The following is a 16,472-nucleotide window of genomic DNA, read 5'->3' on the forward strand; positions in this document are numbered from 1 at the left end:
CTCCCCAAGTTGGTATTGGTCAGAGTGTTTTGTCACAGCAATGAAGAACAAACTAAGACATCCCCTCACATGAATCAGAAGCTGTGGTCCCCTCCCATGAGTCAGGAGTGGTGGTCTCCTCTTATTAACCTGAAGCTGTGGTTCCCTCCCATGAGCTGGAACTGTGGTCCCCTCCTGTGAGCCCGGAGTTGTGGTCCCTTCTTGTGAGCTAGAGCTGTGGTCCACTCCTGTGAACAGGAGCTATGGTGCCCCCTACCCTCCCTCAATCAAGAGCTGTGGTCCCACCCTGGAAGCTGAAACAGTGGTCCCCTCCCATGAGCTGGAGCTGTGGTCCCATCCTGGGAGTTGGAACAGTGCCCCCACCACCCATGGGCCAGAGTTGTGGTCTCCTCCTCTGAACTCAAGTTACAGTCCCTTCCTGTGAGCCTGAGTTGTGGTCCCTCCTGTGAGTTGGAGCTGTGGTCCCCTCATAGGAGCCTGAAGCTTTGGACCCCACCATGAGCCATAGTTCCACATTTCTCCAGTAGTTGGCTGATGGTGGAGCAGAGTAGAGCGTGGAGGGCTTCCTGATGTTGGGCAGTAGACTGTCTTCTCTGAGTGACTACCTTCCCCACATCCCCCTCCCCTGAGGTCCCAGGTTGTGCATGGCAGAGGCTTTGCCTCTTAGGCTGGGGACAAGGAAGGCTTCTGTTATTTGCAGATTCTGCTCTTGGGAGAACTGATTCTCCGACGTGAACCTCCTACTTCCCTTGAGGCTCAGCGATGGTCCTCACTCCACATGTGGTCCTGGGTATCCAGGCCTTGATATTGGACCTCTTCTATTCCCAGGCACCAAGAGGTTTTCCATTATTTTTCTATTTCTCTTCTACAACCCCAGCATGCCATGACCTATGCCCTAATTAAACTTCTAGAGATAAAATCATGGTCTGGGAAGTTTAAAAAAAAAAAAGTAAAGTACTATAATAACTAAACTGATACAATCCTCAAACTAAAAAAAGTAATTATATCTTAGAATATAAATTTGGAATTCTATGACTACTATAACTTTTGAATATTGTTTACTGACAGAACTGTACTACCAAGCTTCAACAATAATGTGGAATTTGTCACTGTTCCTATAATGTGGGTTAGCCATTCACTCCCTTTCCAAATTCACCAAATTATACAAGGTCTTTAAATATAATCATGTTACTTCTTAAAGAAAGCAAGGCTAATAGATACTTTTTTAAAAAGCAAAATAAAAAAGGTCTCCTTATCTGGGATAGAACATAAAGTAAGTCTATTATTCATGAGGAAGGAACAAGCTGGGCTGCTTTGATGAAGGGAGATTCAAGGTTAGAGGAATGAGTAAGGACCATGCAGCACATTTTCCAGAAATATGCCTCCACCACTATTTAGGAGATAGCTTGTGCCCAGACACAATAATATCTGCTACAATTCAAATGGAATCTGAGCTGCCCATGAGTGATCTACCCTCCTGAATGTGGAGGCAAGATTTCACCATATCTTTGCCATTGGTGGGTATACCTCTCTGGAAAATAGCCTCTCATAACTGTAACATAACGTGTTATGTTCTAAATATCCATCTTCTCCAATTGAATGAGGCAATTAAACTCCCAGTTGTCAAACTTACATGATCAGTAAAGGCTGTTCAGAATGCCCATCTTATGCCCATTGGGCGTCACTGGGCAATTTAACAAAATCTAATGGGATTATATTTCGCTCCTTGAATTTGAAAGTGACATCTGGCTTTGAACCACATGTAACAGTACACTGAATATGTCCGGAGTTGGCCCCTGGTGTCCACTCCCATCATTAATTATGCCTGATACATGGGAAGCAGCACATACTGCTGGCAGAGAACAGCTAATGCCATTATTACCCTTACTGATTTCTCACGTGAAATTTCTAAGCAGTCCCTCCGCAGAGTTCTGGAGAATGGTTCCGACTGCTGCAGATTCAGTTCACCGTGCTAAATAAGACTTAATTAAGTAGGATGTTGAATAGTTCACTTCATTAACTTTGTTTCTCAACGTTCCTCAAGAGATGGTGACAGAAGAGACACTGTGCCTAACCTATGGACTTAATTGACTGACGAGAAACTTCTCAAGCTCCAGAGTCAAATGAGTGGACTTTTCCATGGTTTAGGCTTTGTGACAGATGAAGATGGGAAGGATGTCATCAGCCTTGAAGCTCCTTATGACAAAGCCTGCAGAGGGTTTTTCGGATGTTTTTCTTATCTGTTGTCCCCTTGTAGTATTGCAAGACTGCTCCAACTGTTTTTAAATCATGTTTCCAATATGGGTCATAGCTGTTCTAACATTTTCAACCCTTATATGTTACAAGCATTAACATAATATACTCTAAGGACTCATGCTGGCATCAAATGGCTGTCCTGTGCTCCAGACCTCCACAGTCAACTGAGTTCGATTGCAGTCCTCTGTGTTCGCCCTAAGGATCTGTTCCCTTAGGGATCCCTCTTTTGGTTCAATTCCCTAAAACATGACCCCACTCAGAAGTAAGTGATGAGAGTGGTCATCTCCCCCTATCTGCAAACGGTGTGAGTCTCTGGGGGTGGAGGGGCAGTGAGTGAAATATGTGGGGAATTTAGGCCAGCTGGGAAAGCAAGGAGTGGGCCCCTTTAAGAGGGACTGTTTCTTGCTCCTGATGGTGCATCTTGTTCTTCCAGGATTTTGCAACTGTTGCATCTGCTAAAGGCCATAAGAAAAAGCCTGTGAACAGGAAGAAAGGGTCTGCCAAAGGGAGGGTGCCTGGGCAGAGGGAAGGGGAAGGATTCAAGAAAGGGTGGGCTCTGGGATCCCAGAACCCCCTGCAGGACTCCTAGACCTGGGACCCCTCCCACCCTGACGGAGGCTGCTTGTGTTCTAATGGTTTAGCTCTCCATTTATCCCTCCATGGGTGTCGCTTTTCAGTTCCTGCCACTGTGGGTTTTGCATTCTCTGTCACTTTCGCTTTCTTCCTGTTTCCGTCCCTCTCTAGCCGTTCATAGATATCCAATTCATTGTTCATTACACGTAAAGAACTCAGTGGATCCTATAGAACACCATCATTCATCCCAAGAGCCTCATAACAATGTGCACAATTAAATGAAGAATAGGCCATTTTATCCACAATTGCCCTTCCCTGTGTCACTCCTCACAGGGCCTCCAGAATAGCTCCTAATATGCAACTGTGTGTGGTCCTTACCCCGGGTGGTACCTTGGGCATCCCTCTTTCCAGCAGCATGAATCCTGGGTCTGTCCTCAGAGTAATGGGACCCATTAGAGAGTTGCAAACAGGTAGTTGATCAAATCTATATTCTCAAGGATCAACATGGTCACATTTGCAAAATGTACAGAAGAAGGTATACTGCCAAAATGAAGATCATTCTGGGAGCTCTTGTGGAGGTTGAAGAGGAGCATGGAGCTAGCTTGAATGGGGATGTTTGTTGTCCAGGTATTCTATTGGTCCCTACTGCTGATGCTTGCACACACCTACACATAAGCATTTCTGACTCTAGTCAATCCTGGCCCTCACTGATGGTTGAGGAATGTACCTGAGCTCAACCAAGTCACACATAAATAAGTTTCAACCATTATCCTAATAGGATCTGGTGGCAGAAGCTGAGGGGAATCCTGGATAGAGAGTGACTACACAGGAAGGCAATGGAGCCCTCATCCATGACATACAGGGAGAAGGTTCATGATGGAGGGAAGTCAGGTTGCCAGTACCCAAGGGAGCCAATCAGCCAATATAATATGGGCTCAGTGTATCAGTGAAAGGATCCCGCTTGGGTCTGACTGCATCCATTTTGAGATGCAACCACCAGGAATGGCCGTGAGAAACCCCGCCTTGCTTTTTCTGTCTTGCAGTGGTATGTGGGGCTTTATAGTGGGAACCCAGTGCTGTCAGCCTAGAACAAGCACATTCTGACTCCGGCAGAAGTCACTGTTATCCTGCTCAGCACATAACCTCACCAACTGACCCAAGTGCCAGGGCAATATGTTTCCTGCTTCCCTAGCCTCTCATGTATCCTTAGCTCCCATTAAAGATTACGTTAGTGTCACTTCACTTGTTCTGGCTATTGTTTTTGTCCCATGCCACCTTCTCCTGTAGCAATTATTTTATATTCTCTTTTTCTCAAGTGTTCAGTTAATACTTGTTGAACCTGGGAACAGAGAGATGGTTCGGTGGTTGAAAGCACTGGCAGCTCTTGCAGATGACCCAGGTTCGATTCCCAGCACATACATTGTGGCTAACAACCATTCAAAACTCCAGTTCCAGGAGATCTGATGTCTTCTGTTGGCCTCTGTGGGTTTGCACACATGTGGTAGACTTAAATAAATGCAGTTGAAGCACACACATTTAAAAAAATGAATAATTTAAAAAATCAACTGATATTTGTTGAACCCGAGTATACAGAACATAAGACCAGAAGATTAAGGTGATCTGAGACACTATCTTGCCCAGTACTCCTTCTCTAGCTAGAAAGGAAGCTGGAGAAGCTCACAGCCTGCCTCTCTCTCTCTTTGTTTCTCTCTCTCTTTCTCTCTCCTCAGTTTCTATTTTAAAATATATTTTATTACATTTATTTAGTGTGTGTGTGTGTGTGTGTGTGTGTGTGTGTGTCTAGGTCACAGAACAGCTTGTGAAATTCGGTTCGCTCTTTCCACCAGGTGGGTCTCAGGGATCAAACTCAGGTCATCAGGCTTGGCAGAATTCTTTACACCTTGAGCCACCTGGCTCTGCTGAGACTCTCTCTTACATGGCTGGAGAGAGGGCTCAGCAGTTAAGAGCACTGACTGCTCTTGCAGAGGACCCCGGTTTGATTCCCAGCACCCACATGGTGGCTACAAACCGTCCTCAACTCCAGTTCCAGGGGAATTGAAGCCTTCTTCTGACCTCCACGGCATTGCACGACACGGATGCACTCACATACATGCAGGCAATACACTCATACACATAAAAATAATAAATAAAATATTTTAAACACAGACACACACACACCTCTGTTCCAGCACAGCACATACATATTAATTTTTAATTTTATTGGCCATCATGTCACCCTGTCCACTTTAACAGTTGGCCACTTGTCAACCCACTCTGATGTCACCACCACCATCCTCAATATCATCACCATCACCATCGTCATCATCACTTTCGCCATCACTGGGAAGTCACTGCTTGATGGACACAAAGGTGAATTGATATTTTCACTACTTGAAAGACCCCATAGGGCATCATCCTGTGGGGAGGGGCACACTCCATCCAGTGATGGAGCTGTGTCTTCTCCATATTGAGAACTCCATTTGCCTTCCTCTTATTTTAAGCTCTTTGGTTTTCCTGACCTTCTCCCTGCTTGCTCCTGCACAGCCCTCTCTATTCACATCCCCAGTATGCTTTCAGTCAGAGGGAACACTCTCTGTTCCCCCTAGTCCCTTAGTTCAGACTCCAGTCTCCTTCAGTTACGTGCTGTCTGCATTGACTCTGCTGTGCAGAACCATAGAAACACAAGTTCCGCAATGCTGAGCTCTACAGACGTGATCTCACTTACTTTCTCTGTCACTGTTTCATTTCTGTTGCTATGATAAAATTCCCTGACAAAAAGCAACTTAGGGGAGAAAGGGTTTATTTGGTTTCTAGTTGCAGGTTACAAATCTACCATTGCAGGGAAATCAAGGCAGAAACTCCAAGCAGCAAGTCATATTACATCCACAATCCAGAGCACAGAGAAATCAATTAATGTGTGCATACTTATTAGTGTTCAGCCTGCTTTATCCATTCTTACACAGTTCAGGAACCGGACTTAGGGAAAGTCTTCCCGCCTCAATTACTGTAAATAAGAAAAATCCCCCCACCCACCCCCAGGCATATGTAAAGGCCAACTTGATCTACACAATTCCTCCCCGAGACATTCTTCTCATGAGATTTTTTAAAATTTCATTTATTATTTTTATTTTATGTGTATGAGTGTATTGCCTGCATGTATGTAAGTGCGCCTGAGTTCTGCAAAGCCTGCAGAGGTCAGAGGGCATCGAATCCCCAGGAACTGAGTGAGGATGGTTGTTAGCTGCCATGTGGGTACTTGGAACAGAACCCTGGGTCCTCTGCAAGAGCAGCAAGTGCTTTTAACTGCTAAGCCATCTCTACAAGCCCCTCATGAGATTTTTCATTATGTCAAGTTGGCAGTTAGAACTATCACTTCTCTAACAAGATGCCTCAACTGTCTCTGATCTGTCCAGGTCAACGCCACTTACCTCTATGCTTCATGGAGGAGTGGATCAAATGAAGCAAGTCTGAATAAGATCTTGTGGATCTGGAGAGGTTCCTTCAACTTCTCCAGCCACTGGGCCAGCCTACACATTGCTTCAAATGACTTTGATTTTGCCCCCCTGTGTAAATACATTGAGTCTCTTACAGGCTGTGCACATCCGCTGTAAGGAAGAAAGCTGCAGTGGTTGTATAACTGATCCAAGACCCTCTGAGAGTCATTGTCAGAGCAGTGCCTTCAAAGGAATCGAATACCTCACTGGCACATGGGGCAGAGGTCCTTTCAGTGGTCGTGAGGATCTGGGCATCTGCTTCTAGGTGAGTGTTGACTCTGGTCATCTTGATGGAATGGATGGAATGGATGCCAGATGGCCTTCAGCTTTTTTTAGGATAGTTAAAGCCGCTTTAATAAGTTTGACTGTAATCTTGGACATAATCTCTACAGCCACCTTCATCGTGCACAAAGTTGTTGAAATCAGGAACGTGAATTCAGCATCATCTAACAACCTGCTTATTTCTTCCACAGCTGTGCTGGTGTCACCAGTTTCAGTTGCTGCCACTCCCAACCCCAACCCAGTTGCTGACAGCACCAGTCGGTTGTCACAGGTGCCAAAACTAGATTACGGATGTCCAGAACACAGAGGCAGTGCCAGTGGAGTCTACCACCATACTGGAGATGGTGAAGCCCCTGTGCACCTTGTAAATATGGTCAGCCAGGCCATGGAGCTTTTTGATGGTCCCCCCAAGAGAAATCTTCAACAGAGAAATGCTTCCCCAAACCTGTTCGTCCTCTGTAGTTCTTGAAATCTTTTTTCGTCCTCCACAACCAAGAGTTCTACAAGCTCCTTTAGAGCTCTGTGCAATGCAGTTTTCTCATTCCAGTAACAACAGAGGTCAAGGGCATGAGAAAAACAGTACTTGTAAGACAGACTCTTTAAGATCTATCTTGTTGATAGATCACAGCCTTACTCTTTTTATAAACAATGGAAAATAATTTCTAGAATGTGGCCAGCGAGATGACTCACTGGGTAAAGGCATTTGCTGCTTAAGGTGATGACCTATGTTCACTCTCTGGTACCCAAATACTGGAAGAGAAGAACTGTGGTGATTTGAATGAAAATGTTCCCTGAAGGTTCCAAGTATTTGGTCATTTTGTCCCCAGTTGGTGGCACTGTTTTGGGAAGTTTTAGGAGATTTAGGAGGTGTGGCCTTGCAGGAAGAAAAATGGGCTTTGAGAGTTCCTAAGCCTTGCTAGATTTCCAGTTACTCTCTGCTTCCTATGCCTGCTTGAAGATGTGATCACTGGACTTTCTGCTCTGGTCACCTCTGCTGTGATGCCTCCCCCATCATTATAGACTCTTATCCTTGGAACTGTAAACTCAAATAAATGCTTCCTTCCATTAATTACTGTGGTCATGGTGTCTTATCACAGCAACAGAAAAATAACTCATATAAGAATCAAATTCTTTAGGCTCTCCTCTGACCTCCACACACATGCCACAGCAGGTTTGAGCCCATTACTAAGGCAGGAGAGTTAGCTAGGCACTTTAACAGAAAGAACGATAGGAGCCAGACATGGTGGCACATAACTTCAATTCCAGCACTCAGGAGGCAGAGGCAAGAAGATATTTGTGAGATCAAAGCCAGCCTGGAGTACATGGCAAGTTCCAGGCCTGCTGGGGCTACAGGAAGACCCTGTCTCAAAAAATCAACAACAAAAAGAAGAAAGGATAAAAGAGGTAGAGGTCACATTTGGGGACAGAGGGTGACAAAGGATCTGGTTGAGTTATATTTTTATTGTCAGTACAGACACTGACAGACTTTGTTTCCCAAGATGCTGACAGGAAAATGTTTATATTTAGTTCTGACAAGGCCTGGATAGACTTGACTTCTCTAAACTCTGGAGGGTCTGGTGAACTTATCAGCTTCCCCTTCTTATTTTAAGGGAACAAATCAAGAATAAGGAAGAGGGCCTGGGTGGTGTCACCCCAACATAGAAGAAATGGACAAGTTCAAATGTAACTGGAAGATTCTCAGCTCTGAGGTCCCCCTCCCTTCCTGCTGGGCGTGTTTGGCTTGCTTTCTAAATAAAAGAACTTCTGCTTTTTGCCTTTTCTCTGAGTTGTGGCAGTTTTCCTTCTGTCTTGGATTGTCAAGTATTTATCCATCTTTCAGAACAAGTTCAGACCCCTAGACACCTTCGCCTTATCCTCAGCAGATCCTCGTTCGACCCTTACATCTTGAGGGCTCCTCTGTGATTTCATGCAGACCCCTGACTCAAGGTTGGTGTGTTTTTCTAAGAACTGTGACTTGGGAATCAAGAACAGTCATGAGTACCGGTGTTTTAGATGTCCCAGCTGATCAGGTGACTCCCTGGCCACAGCTAGCACAGTCACATCTAGCCAGTTCCCTTGGGTAGAAGGGGTAGTTAAGACAAGTAGGGGACTCTATCACTGCAAATTAACCCACAAAAAGAGGCAACTGTGCTGACCCCAAGTGGCAAGGCACTCTGTTGAAGAGGTAGAGTCAACTATGTCCTCCATCCCTTTGTGCAAGAGGGAATCCTGGAGGAATTTTCTGGGAATTTGGGCTCAAATCACAGCACCTCCCTGCTTACCCTACTCATCTTCTTGTTTCCTGCTTTGATCTACCCACCGCCCTTTCTGCCAGCCACCTTTCGATTGGTGCAAAGGCTGCCCATTAGACCAGTTTGGTTCTCTCTTTTACCATCTTGCTAAACACCATGTTACTCCTATTGGACAAATCTCCCTGGAAACCTCAGCAGCAGGAGGACTTAGTGACCACTGCAGCTAACTACTTAGTGACTGACATTCACCGCCTCAGATGGAATAGGGATTTTTGCCCCAGCACCTGTTATTTGGATTCTGGTCATCTTATGTGTCATGAGCTCCACTCTGTTACCACCACCCTCCTCCTCCACCACTGTCATCACTGGAAAGGACACAAAGGTGAGTTGACACCGTTGCTATTTGATGAAAGAGCTGTAAGTCACAGGACAGCGTCTGGTGGGGCTGCAGTGTCTTTTCCATGTTCAGAACTCACTTTACTTTTCTCCTGTTTTTAGCTCTTCAGTTTTCACGACCTTCTCATTACTTACTTTTCTACAGTCATCTCTAGTCACACTCCCAGTGTGTTTTTATCCCATTCGCCACACTCTCTAGTCACCTCTGGTCCCTTATTACAGACTCCAGGTGCTGTCTTCTTATCACTAACAGTCTGCATCAGTCACAGAAATCCAAACTCCTCGATGCTCAGTGCTAAAGACTCCATCTCACCCACCTTCCCTGCTTAGCTCCATTTCTGTTGCTGTGCTAAAATACCCTTAGAAGGCAACTTAAGGGAGAAAGTGTTTATTTTACTTACAATTCCCGGTTATAGACCATCAGTGTGGGGAAGTCAAGGCAGGAACTTGAAGGACATAGTCACATTGCATCCACAGTCAAGAGCAGAGAGAAATGAATTAATGCGTGCAAACTGTTACTCAGTCTGTTTTCTCAATTCTAATGCAGTTCAAAATCCAAACCTAGGAAATGGTGCCACTCACAACAGTGGAGTCTTCCCATCTCAATTAATGTAACTAAGAAAAATCATTTCCAGGCATGTTCACAAGCCAACATGATCTAGACAGTCTCTCACTGAGACCCCCTTCCCAGGTGAGTTGACAATTAAAACTAACCATCGCATCCCCCTACTATCAAAAGGCCTTCACTACCTCTACCTCTAAGTCATCTCCACTGACCACTATGTTGCACAGGGCATCTTTAAGGCTTGTCCGACTGTAGAGTCTTGTGGATCTGGTCAAGCTCCCTCAAGTTCTCCTCCAGCTTCTGAGCCATCTTCTGTAGTGTTTCGGCTGACTCTGATTTTGCCCCATCATGTAAGTGCACTGAGTCTTTTATAAGGAAACACACATCTACTACAAGGGAGAGACTTGCAGTGACTGTACCAGTGATTCTGGCTGTTTTGGTCATTGCCAAAGCAGTGCCTTTTAAGGCAGGTGGTACCTGAGTGGCTTGTTCGGCACAGAGTTCCCCAGTGGTCCCAAGGATCCTGGCATCTGCTACCAAGTGAGGGTTGTCTATGGTCATCCTGATGGCATGGATGTGCTCTATGAAGGAATTCATATTCTTGATATTGTAGATTCCAGAAGAAAGTTTGAATGTAATTTTACCTATAGCAACAATTTCCCTTATTATTTTTATGGTAAGTGAAACCATGTGCCTGGCTTCAGCTTCATCTGACCACCTGCTTGTTTCCTCTACAAGTGTAGTAGCAGTACTAGTTAGAGAAGCACTTATTCCCAACCCCAATCCAGTTGCTGACAGCACCAGACTGGCCCCTGCTGTCACAGGTGCCAGAACTATACCAAGGAGGCTCAGGACTCCAGAAACAGTGCTGGTGGCACCAGTCACCACAGAAGAGATGGTACAGGCCCTGTGAACCTTAGCAATGTGGTCAGCAAGGGCACGGAGCTTCCTGATGTATGCCTCAAGCTTCTTTTTCAACCCAGGAAAGGCTTTCAAAAACCTCTCCTTTTCCTGCAGTTCTTTTTGAAGTCTGTCTTTGTCCTCCACAGCTATGAGTTCTATAAGCTCCTTCACAGCTTTACGCAATGTAGCTTCCTCGTCCCTGTAACATCAGAAGTCAAGGCATCAGAAATTGTTTAGCCATAAGATACTCCACAAGGTCTGTCTTGTTCAAACAGATCTTACTACAAAACTGATGGAAAAGATTTTATAAATGTACAGACTTTGCATTCTACAATGAACATTTGATAATCATAGATGCACCATGGTCCTTAGTCCATGGTGGTCATTGTGCAAAGTCATGTCAAGACCCTCATTTGTGACAGGCACTTAATATGCCTTCCCTTAAGTTCTATAGAATCACTACCAAAAAATTTTCCCAGGGGGAACTTTGTTGATGTTGGCTTAGACCAAAATGAGGGCATTTCTTGGTACCCCATGGAGATTACCTGGACAATTCAGCTTCCACCACCAACGCATTCCAGTGTTCATCTTTAGTCAACAGGAGCTGCAGGTCCTCTCTGCTCTCCATGTCCTGAAGACGTTCGATGAGTCTCTGCATGAAACATTTCCTCAATACTTGGGAAGAAAAAGAATGAGGTCAGAGGACAGCAAGGAAGAGCATAAATGGTAAATAGTGTAAAGTGGTTAACAGTCAAGTTCCTCAGCGTCTGCCATGGGTACTTAATGGAGTCACCAGTGTTAAAGGCTGACTAATGTTCCCTAAATTCATATGTGAAAGTCCCTATGCCAGGTAACTGGTTTTAGAGAGAGCCTTTAAGGAACTGAAATAATGAAGATTAAATATCATCATAATAAATATAGGGCCCTGATCCATGGGATTGGTGTCCTTATAATAGTAAGAATAGACACCAGATACTGATTGTCTATCCATATATCCATCCATCTATCCATTATCTACCTCTCTTGTATCTTTCTCTGTGCATCTGTATTCTCTCTGCATCCCTCCCTCCCTCCTTCTCTCTCCCTCCCTCCCACCATACATGCAGGGGAGGCCTTGTACAGATAGTGAGCAGGCTGCCTCTGCAAACTAGAAGAAGCACCCTTGGTAGAAGCAACCTGACACTTCATGTTTATGAACTTTGACTTTCAAGCTCACAGAAACGGAAGCCTTTGGTTTAATCCCTCAACCTGTGATATTGTGGGCAGCTGGGAAGACTTGTACACCAGAGAGGTGGCATGTGCTTTGCGGTGAAATTAAGTGTTTTCAACTTAGAACAATAAAAAAGTGCATTTTTGTGTCTCTTGGTGTGAGTTCATCCACTGGAGCCTAATCAGTCTGTCTAGTGTTACACAAACTTGACTCCATAGGCCTTAACACATATGACAGAATGCATAAAATCCAGTGGAGGGGGGCACTATGGGGAGATGCAGATGGTGAGGGAGTTTTAGTATGATTAAGATGTAGTGTATGTGTGCTGGATAGCTTTAGTGTCAACTTGACACACCTGGGTTGAGGGAGTCTCAGTTGGGGAATTGCCTCTATTGGACTGGCCTGTGGCCATGTCTGAGGGGCATCTTCTTGATGAGTGATGTGGGAGGGCCCAGCCCACTGTGGGTGGTGCCACCCCTGGGCAGGTGGGCCTGTGTTGCATAAGAAATCAGGCTGATCAGAGGCCAGGGGAGCAAGCCAGTAAGCAGTGTTCCTCCATGGCCTGTGCTCCAGCTCCTGCTTCCAGGTTCCTGTCCTGAGTTCCTACCTTGGGCTCCCTGATGAACTGCAACCTGGGAGATGTAAGCTGAATAAACCCTTTCCTCCCCAAGTTGGTATTGGTCAGCATTTTGTCACAGCAATGGAGAACTAACTAGGACAGTATGAAATGCACAAAAATTCAATTAAAACAAAAAATAAGATTATTTAAAATCTTTTAGCTTTTCTGCTTTACGCTTTTCTGAACTATTTTGACTATTTTATTTGTAAAAACGCTTTGTCAAAAAGAGTTCCTACAGATGGAAAAATATAAATAAAAACATTTCTTAAAAAATTCAGCCAGGTATGGTGGCACACGCCTTTAATCCCAGTGCTCATGAGGCAGAGGCAGGTGGAGTTCAAGGCTAGCCTGGTCTACATAGTAAATTCCAGGCCAACTTGGACTACAGGGAAACCCTGTCTCAAAAACAGCAAAAAAAAATTTCAATGTCCACTACACACAAAACATATTTTTTTGATTTTCTTCCAAAAATTTCCATTTTTCAAAATGCATAGATGTTAGGAAATATAGTGGTAAAATACTTGTTTAAATTTACATGCTGATATTCATGATATGCACACTATAGAGAAATAACATTAGGCTATAAGCACAATTTTTTACATAAAATATAAGCTTAAAAACTGTAAATTTCTACCATCATAAATAGTTTTGCAATTCAGCAGGAGTGCATAGTAAGATCATGCATAAATATTACATCCTGCTTTATCCCAGAACTCTGTCTCTAGTTTCACTGTTTGGTTCTAACCAATATCTTAAAAAACACCTTGATACTGAGGCATTCCCGCTCCTCATCTAAAATAGGTAGTGCATATTCATCGCGCATGGTTAAATTGTATTAATAATAATCTTTTGTTCAAAATGAAGACAAACCACGCTACTGAATGCATCCTAATTTCAGATTTCTAATTAATTTACATAAATTTCAAATGTTAGGATGGTATACCAAAAAAAAAAATGCATCTTTTAACCCAGGGAGTGAGAACATTCCGAGGATGCTCTCAATCCACTGTGAGCCTCTTGTGTGTCAAACTGTGGCAACAAGACACTTCAAATGGAGCTTTCAACTTGTTAGATGTTTCTGGCATTAGTTTACGCTGAAGACCACCATTTTAAAAGAAAATACATTCAGAGCATCAAAGCTCATTGAACATAGGAAAGGTAAGGCTAGCTTTAGTGGTTTATTGTATGGCATAAAGGACCCATTTATAGGAACTGGTAAACATGCAAAACCAGATTCGAACAGACAACGGGGGAAAAGATTTCTTGTGCAGTAGGGAGTTTAGAGTCTCCTCAGATTCTGCAATAACAAAACCAGGCATAGAGTCATGCTGAATTTGAAAGTTGTTAGTAACACATACCGCCTGCTGACCCCCACTTTCCTAGCTTGTCACAACCCTTCCTGAGAGGCAAGGCAGGGAGATGTTTATCCTGGGCATATCTGACAATCAGAGCCATAGACAGTGTCAGTCTGGTGACTCCCCTTAGTCCCTCTGGGGGACTCCCTCTCCACCTTTAGCTCCTCAGCAGCACTCAGTTGTACAGCAACCTAATGTTGTAGAGCAAAAGGAGGAAACAACCAGAGAAGGGGACTGTGACTACCTCTGGAGGCCATGAGGGCTGCTGGGTCCTTGGCACCAGCCTCAGGATCTCTGACAGGATTTCCTCACTGGAGAAAGCTGGCCTGGAGTCCCAGCTACAGAGAGGAGAAAACAAAATGTGAGGTGGAGTAGGGACAGCTGCAGCGAAGGATGGTGTTCTATGGTTCCCTCTGGGATGGTAGAGAAGCAAAGGGACTCAGGTCAAAGGGCGTCTCCTCCCCTGGGCCCTGGCCTTCTGATGGACACCTGGAAGCCCAGGCTGGGAGCCTGCCTTCCCCAGCTGTGCACAAGCTCTGCAAATGGGCACACAGGGGTGCTGAGCACAGTCTCAATTCTCAGAGGCTGCCGCGTGTCCTCCTTGGGAAGGGAGAACAAGGGTTCAGGACTGTGTGCTCCTCCTGGGAATCTATAATTATTTCCCAGGGTCAAGTTCAAGACCATTCACCCTGGCTGGACACAGGGCCTCCTACCTGCTGCAGCCTCCTTACCATCCCCTGTGGGCTCCTCCCTCACAGAGAACGTTCCTCACCCCTATGGTGAGAATGTGGGAATGTGGTGCCAGGACCAACCAGGACAGCCTCATCCCACTTGCCTTGCATGACCCTGCTCTGGGCTCTGGAGATATTCATGAGGCATAGTCACCAGGATGCAGCCCCACTGAAGGAAAGTATGATTTCTTTATCATTCTGAAGTTCCTTTGCTTTTACGGACAGGGAAGACTCTCACTCTCTCTCCCTCCCTTCCCCAGTCCCTCTCTCACAGGCCCACCTGTAGTCTGACGTTTGACCCTGTGATTACACAGATCATGATGCTGAATACACGACTGTATAACATGGCCCTCCCTGGCAACCAATCCACCCAAACACACAGGGTAGACACTGCCTTCCTTATCCACTCCCCACAGGTTTAGCAGAGGACAGGGGAGTCTCAGGGGAGACAAGCCTGCCATCCACCTCACAGCATCCTCAGCAAGACATCTTCCCTCAGGGCCCAGCACAGACACATGCTCAGAGACACAATGCTCGACACAACTCTTTGGCTCCTTGTATCTCACAATCCAGCATTTCCACTATTTGGTCTTGGCAGCAATAACCCCCCAGGGTGAACTTCAGGGTGGTCAGGACATAAGAACCAGTGAGCTCTAGATCTCCTGCCCTCCTTCACATCCTTCTGTTCCTCCATTTCCCAAAGTACCCACCACAGCCACCTCCTCTTGGGAGCCTGATAACCAGGTCTCAGGCAGTACGGACCGGAGTTAAGCCCTAGACAGCAAGGTGATCCCATCTGAGTGGTTTGCCATGCTCTTAGTGCTTAGGACAGAAAGGAAGGGAGGGGCAACCAGATTTCATCCTTGCTGCAAGCCCAGTTCTGCTGCTGCTGACCTAGGCTGAAGCCTAACCCCCACCTGCTCAGCCTCCTTCACAGCATCCCACTGAGCTTATCCCAAGGAGACCATGATTTTTCTCTTCAAGAGACACTGAGAGGAGGGGCAGGAATGGGAATCTAAGTGGGCTCCAACTTACCCGGGCTTCTTCCTATAGCTGAGTTGGAAGCATATCAGCTATCCTTGCATGTGAACTGTAAATCAGCTCACCAGCTGCATATCAGACAAACAGCTTCCTGTTTAATATACCTTGTACCAGAAAGGGAAAGCGAAAGTGAGAGTTCCAATTTCTGAGAAGCAGAAAATCCAACACACAATAGAAGGGCCTCTACTAGAGTGCCACCCAGCCCCACCCTCCTTGCTGACCCACTCAGAGGAGCAGCCTTAGCTCCACATTCCAAGTCCTCAATCAGCTCCATCTCAGTTGGGACTTCTCTGAAGCCCTGGCACCACAGGTGATGGAACTCTGCATGGATCACTGTACATAGCACCCAGATCTGCCTGCCAGCCTCTCCCCCAGAACATCTCTCCTTCCTCCATTCCTCAGCACAGCCCGTCCTCTTGTGATCTGTTGATGCTGATGGTGGTGCTGTGGAGTTCTGTGTGCCTGCCATCTGAACATCTGTCACATGGGTTCTTTTACCAGGAGCACCTGCTCTGCACCTGGAACCACCATGCATTGCTTCCTCTCAGAAAGCATCTTCCATGACAGACTACCATACTCCCTGCTTGGATCCCATGGTACTTGGCAGAGAGGAGAAAAGTTTACTTGCTGGTTGCGGTGGTTTGAATGAAAATGTCCCCCATAGGCTCCAAGTATTTGGACATTTTGTCCCCAGATGGTGGCGTTGTTCTGGGAGGTCTTAGAAGGTGTGGCTATCCTAGAGGAAGCACATCACTGGGAGTGGGCTTACAGAGTTCTTAAGCCTTGCCAGATCTG

At 45.6% G+C, this 16,472-nt stretch overlaps 1 protein-coding gene across 2 annotated transcripts; it reads right to left on the minus strand.

The window, feature by feature from the left end:
* Positions 1 to 9,664: 9,664 nt before the first annotated feature.
* On the minus strand, positions 9,665 to 15,736 carry LOC103751393 (apolipoprotein L2-like). 2 transcript variants are annotated; one of them, XM_029557016.1, is made up of 4 exons: positions 15,672 to 15,736; positions 14,150 to 14,243; positions 11,267 to 11,396; positions 9,665 to 10,920 (listed from the first exon to the last, which is right to left on the minus strand). In XM_029557016.1, the coding sequence occupies exons 2-4, from the start codon at positions 14,160 to 14,162 to the stop codon at positions 10,053 to 10,055; spliced, it is 1,011 nt and encodes a 336-aa protein (XP_029412876.1). In that variant the 5' UTR covers positions 14,163 to 14,243; positions 15,672 to 15,736; the 3' UTR covers positions 9,665 to 10,052. The 2 variants fall into 2 exon arrangements, with proteins under 2 accessions (XP_029412876.1, XP_008853016.2); XM_008854794.2 differs by lacking the exon at positions 15,672 to 15,736 and having other exon boundaries at positions 14,150 to 14,276.
* Positions 15,737 to 16,472: the final 736 nt, after the last annotated feature.

This window comes from Nannospalax galili, unplaced genomic scaffold (genome assembly GCF_000622305.1).
Source record: "Nannospalax galili isolate Female #2095 unplaced genomic scaffold, S.galili_v1.0 scaffold1768, whole genome shotgun sequence".
NCBI lineage: Eukaryota > Metazoa > Chordata > Mammalia > Rodentia > Spalacidae > Nannospalax > Nannospalax galili.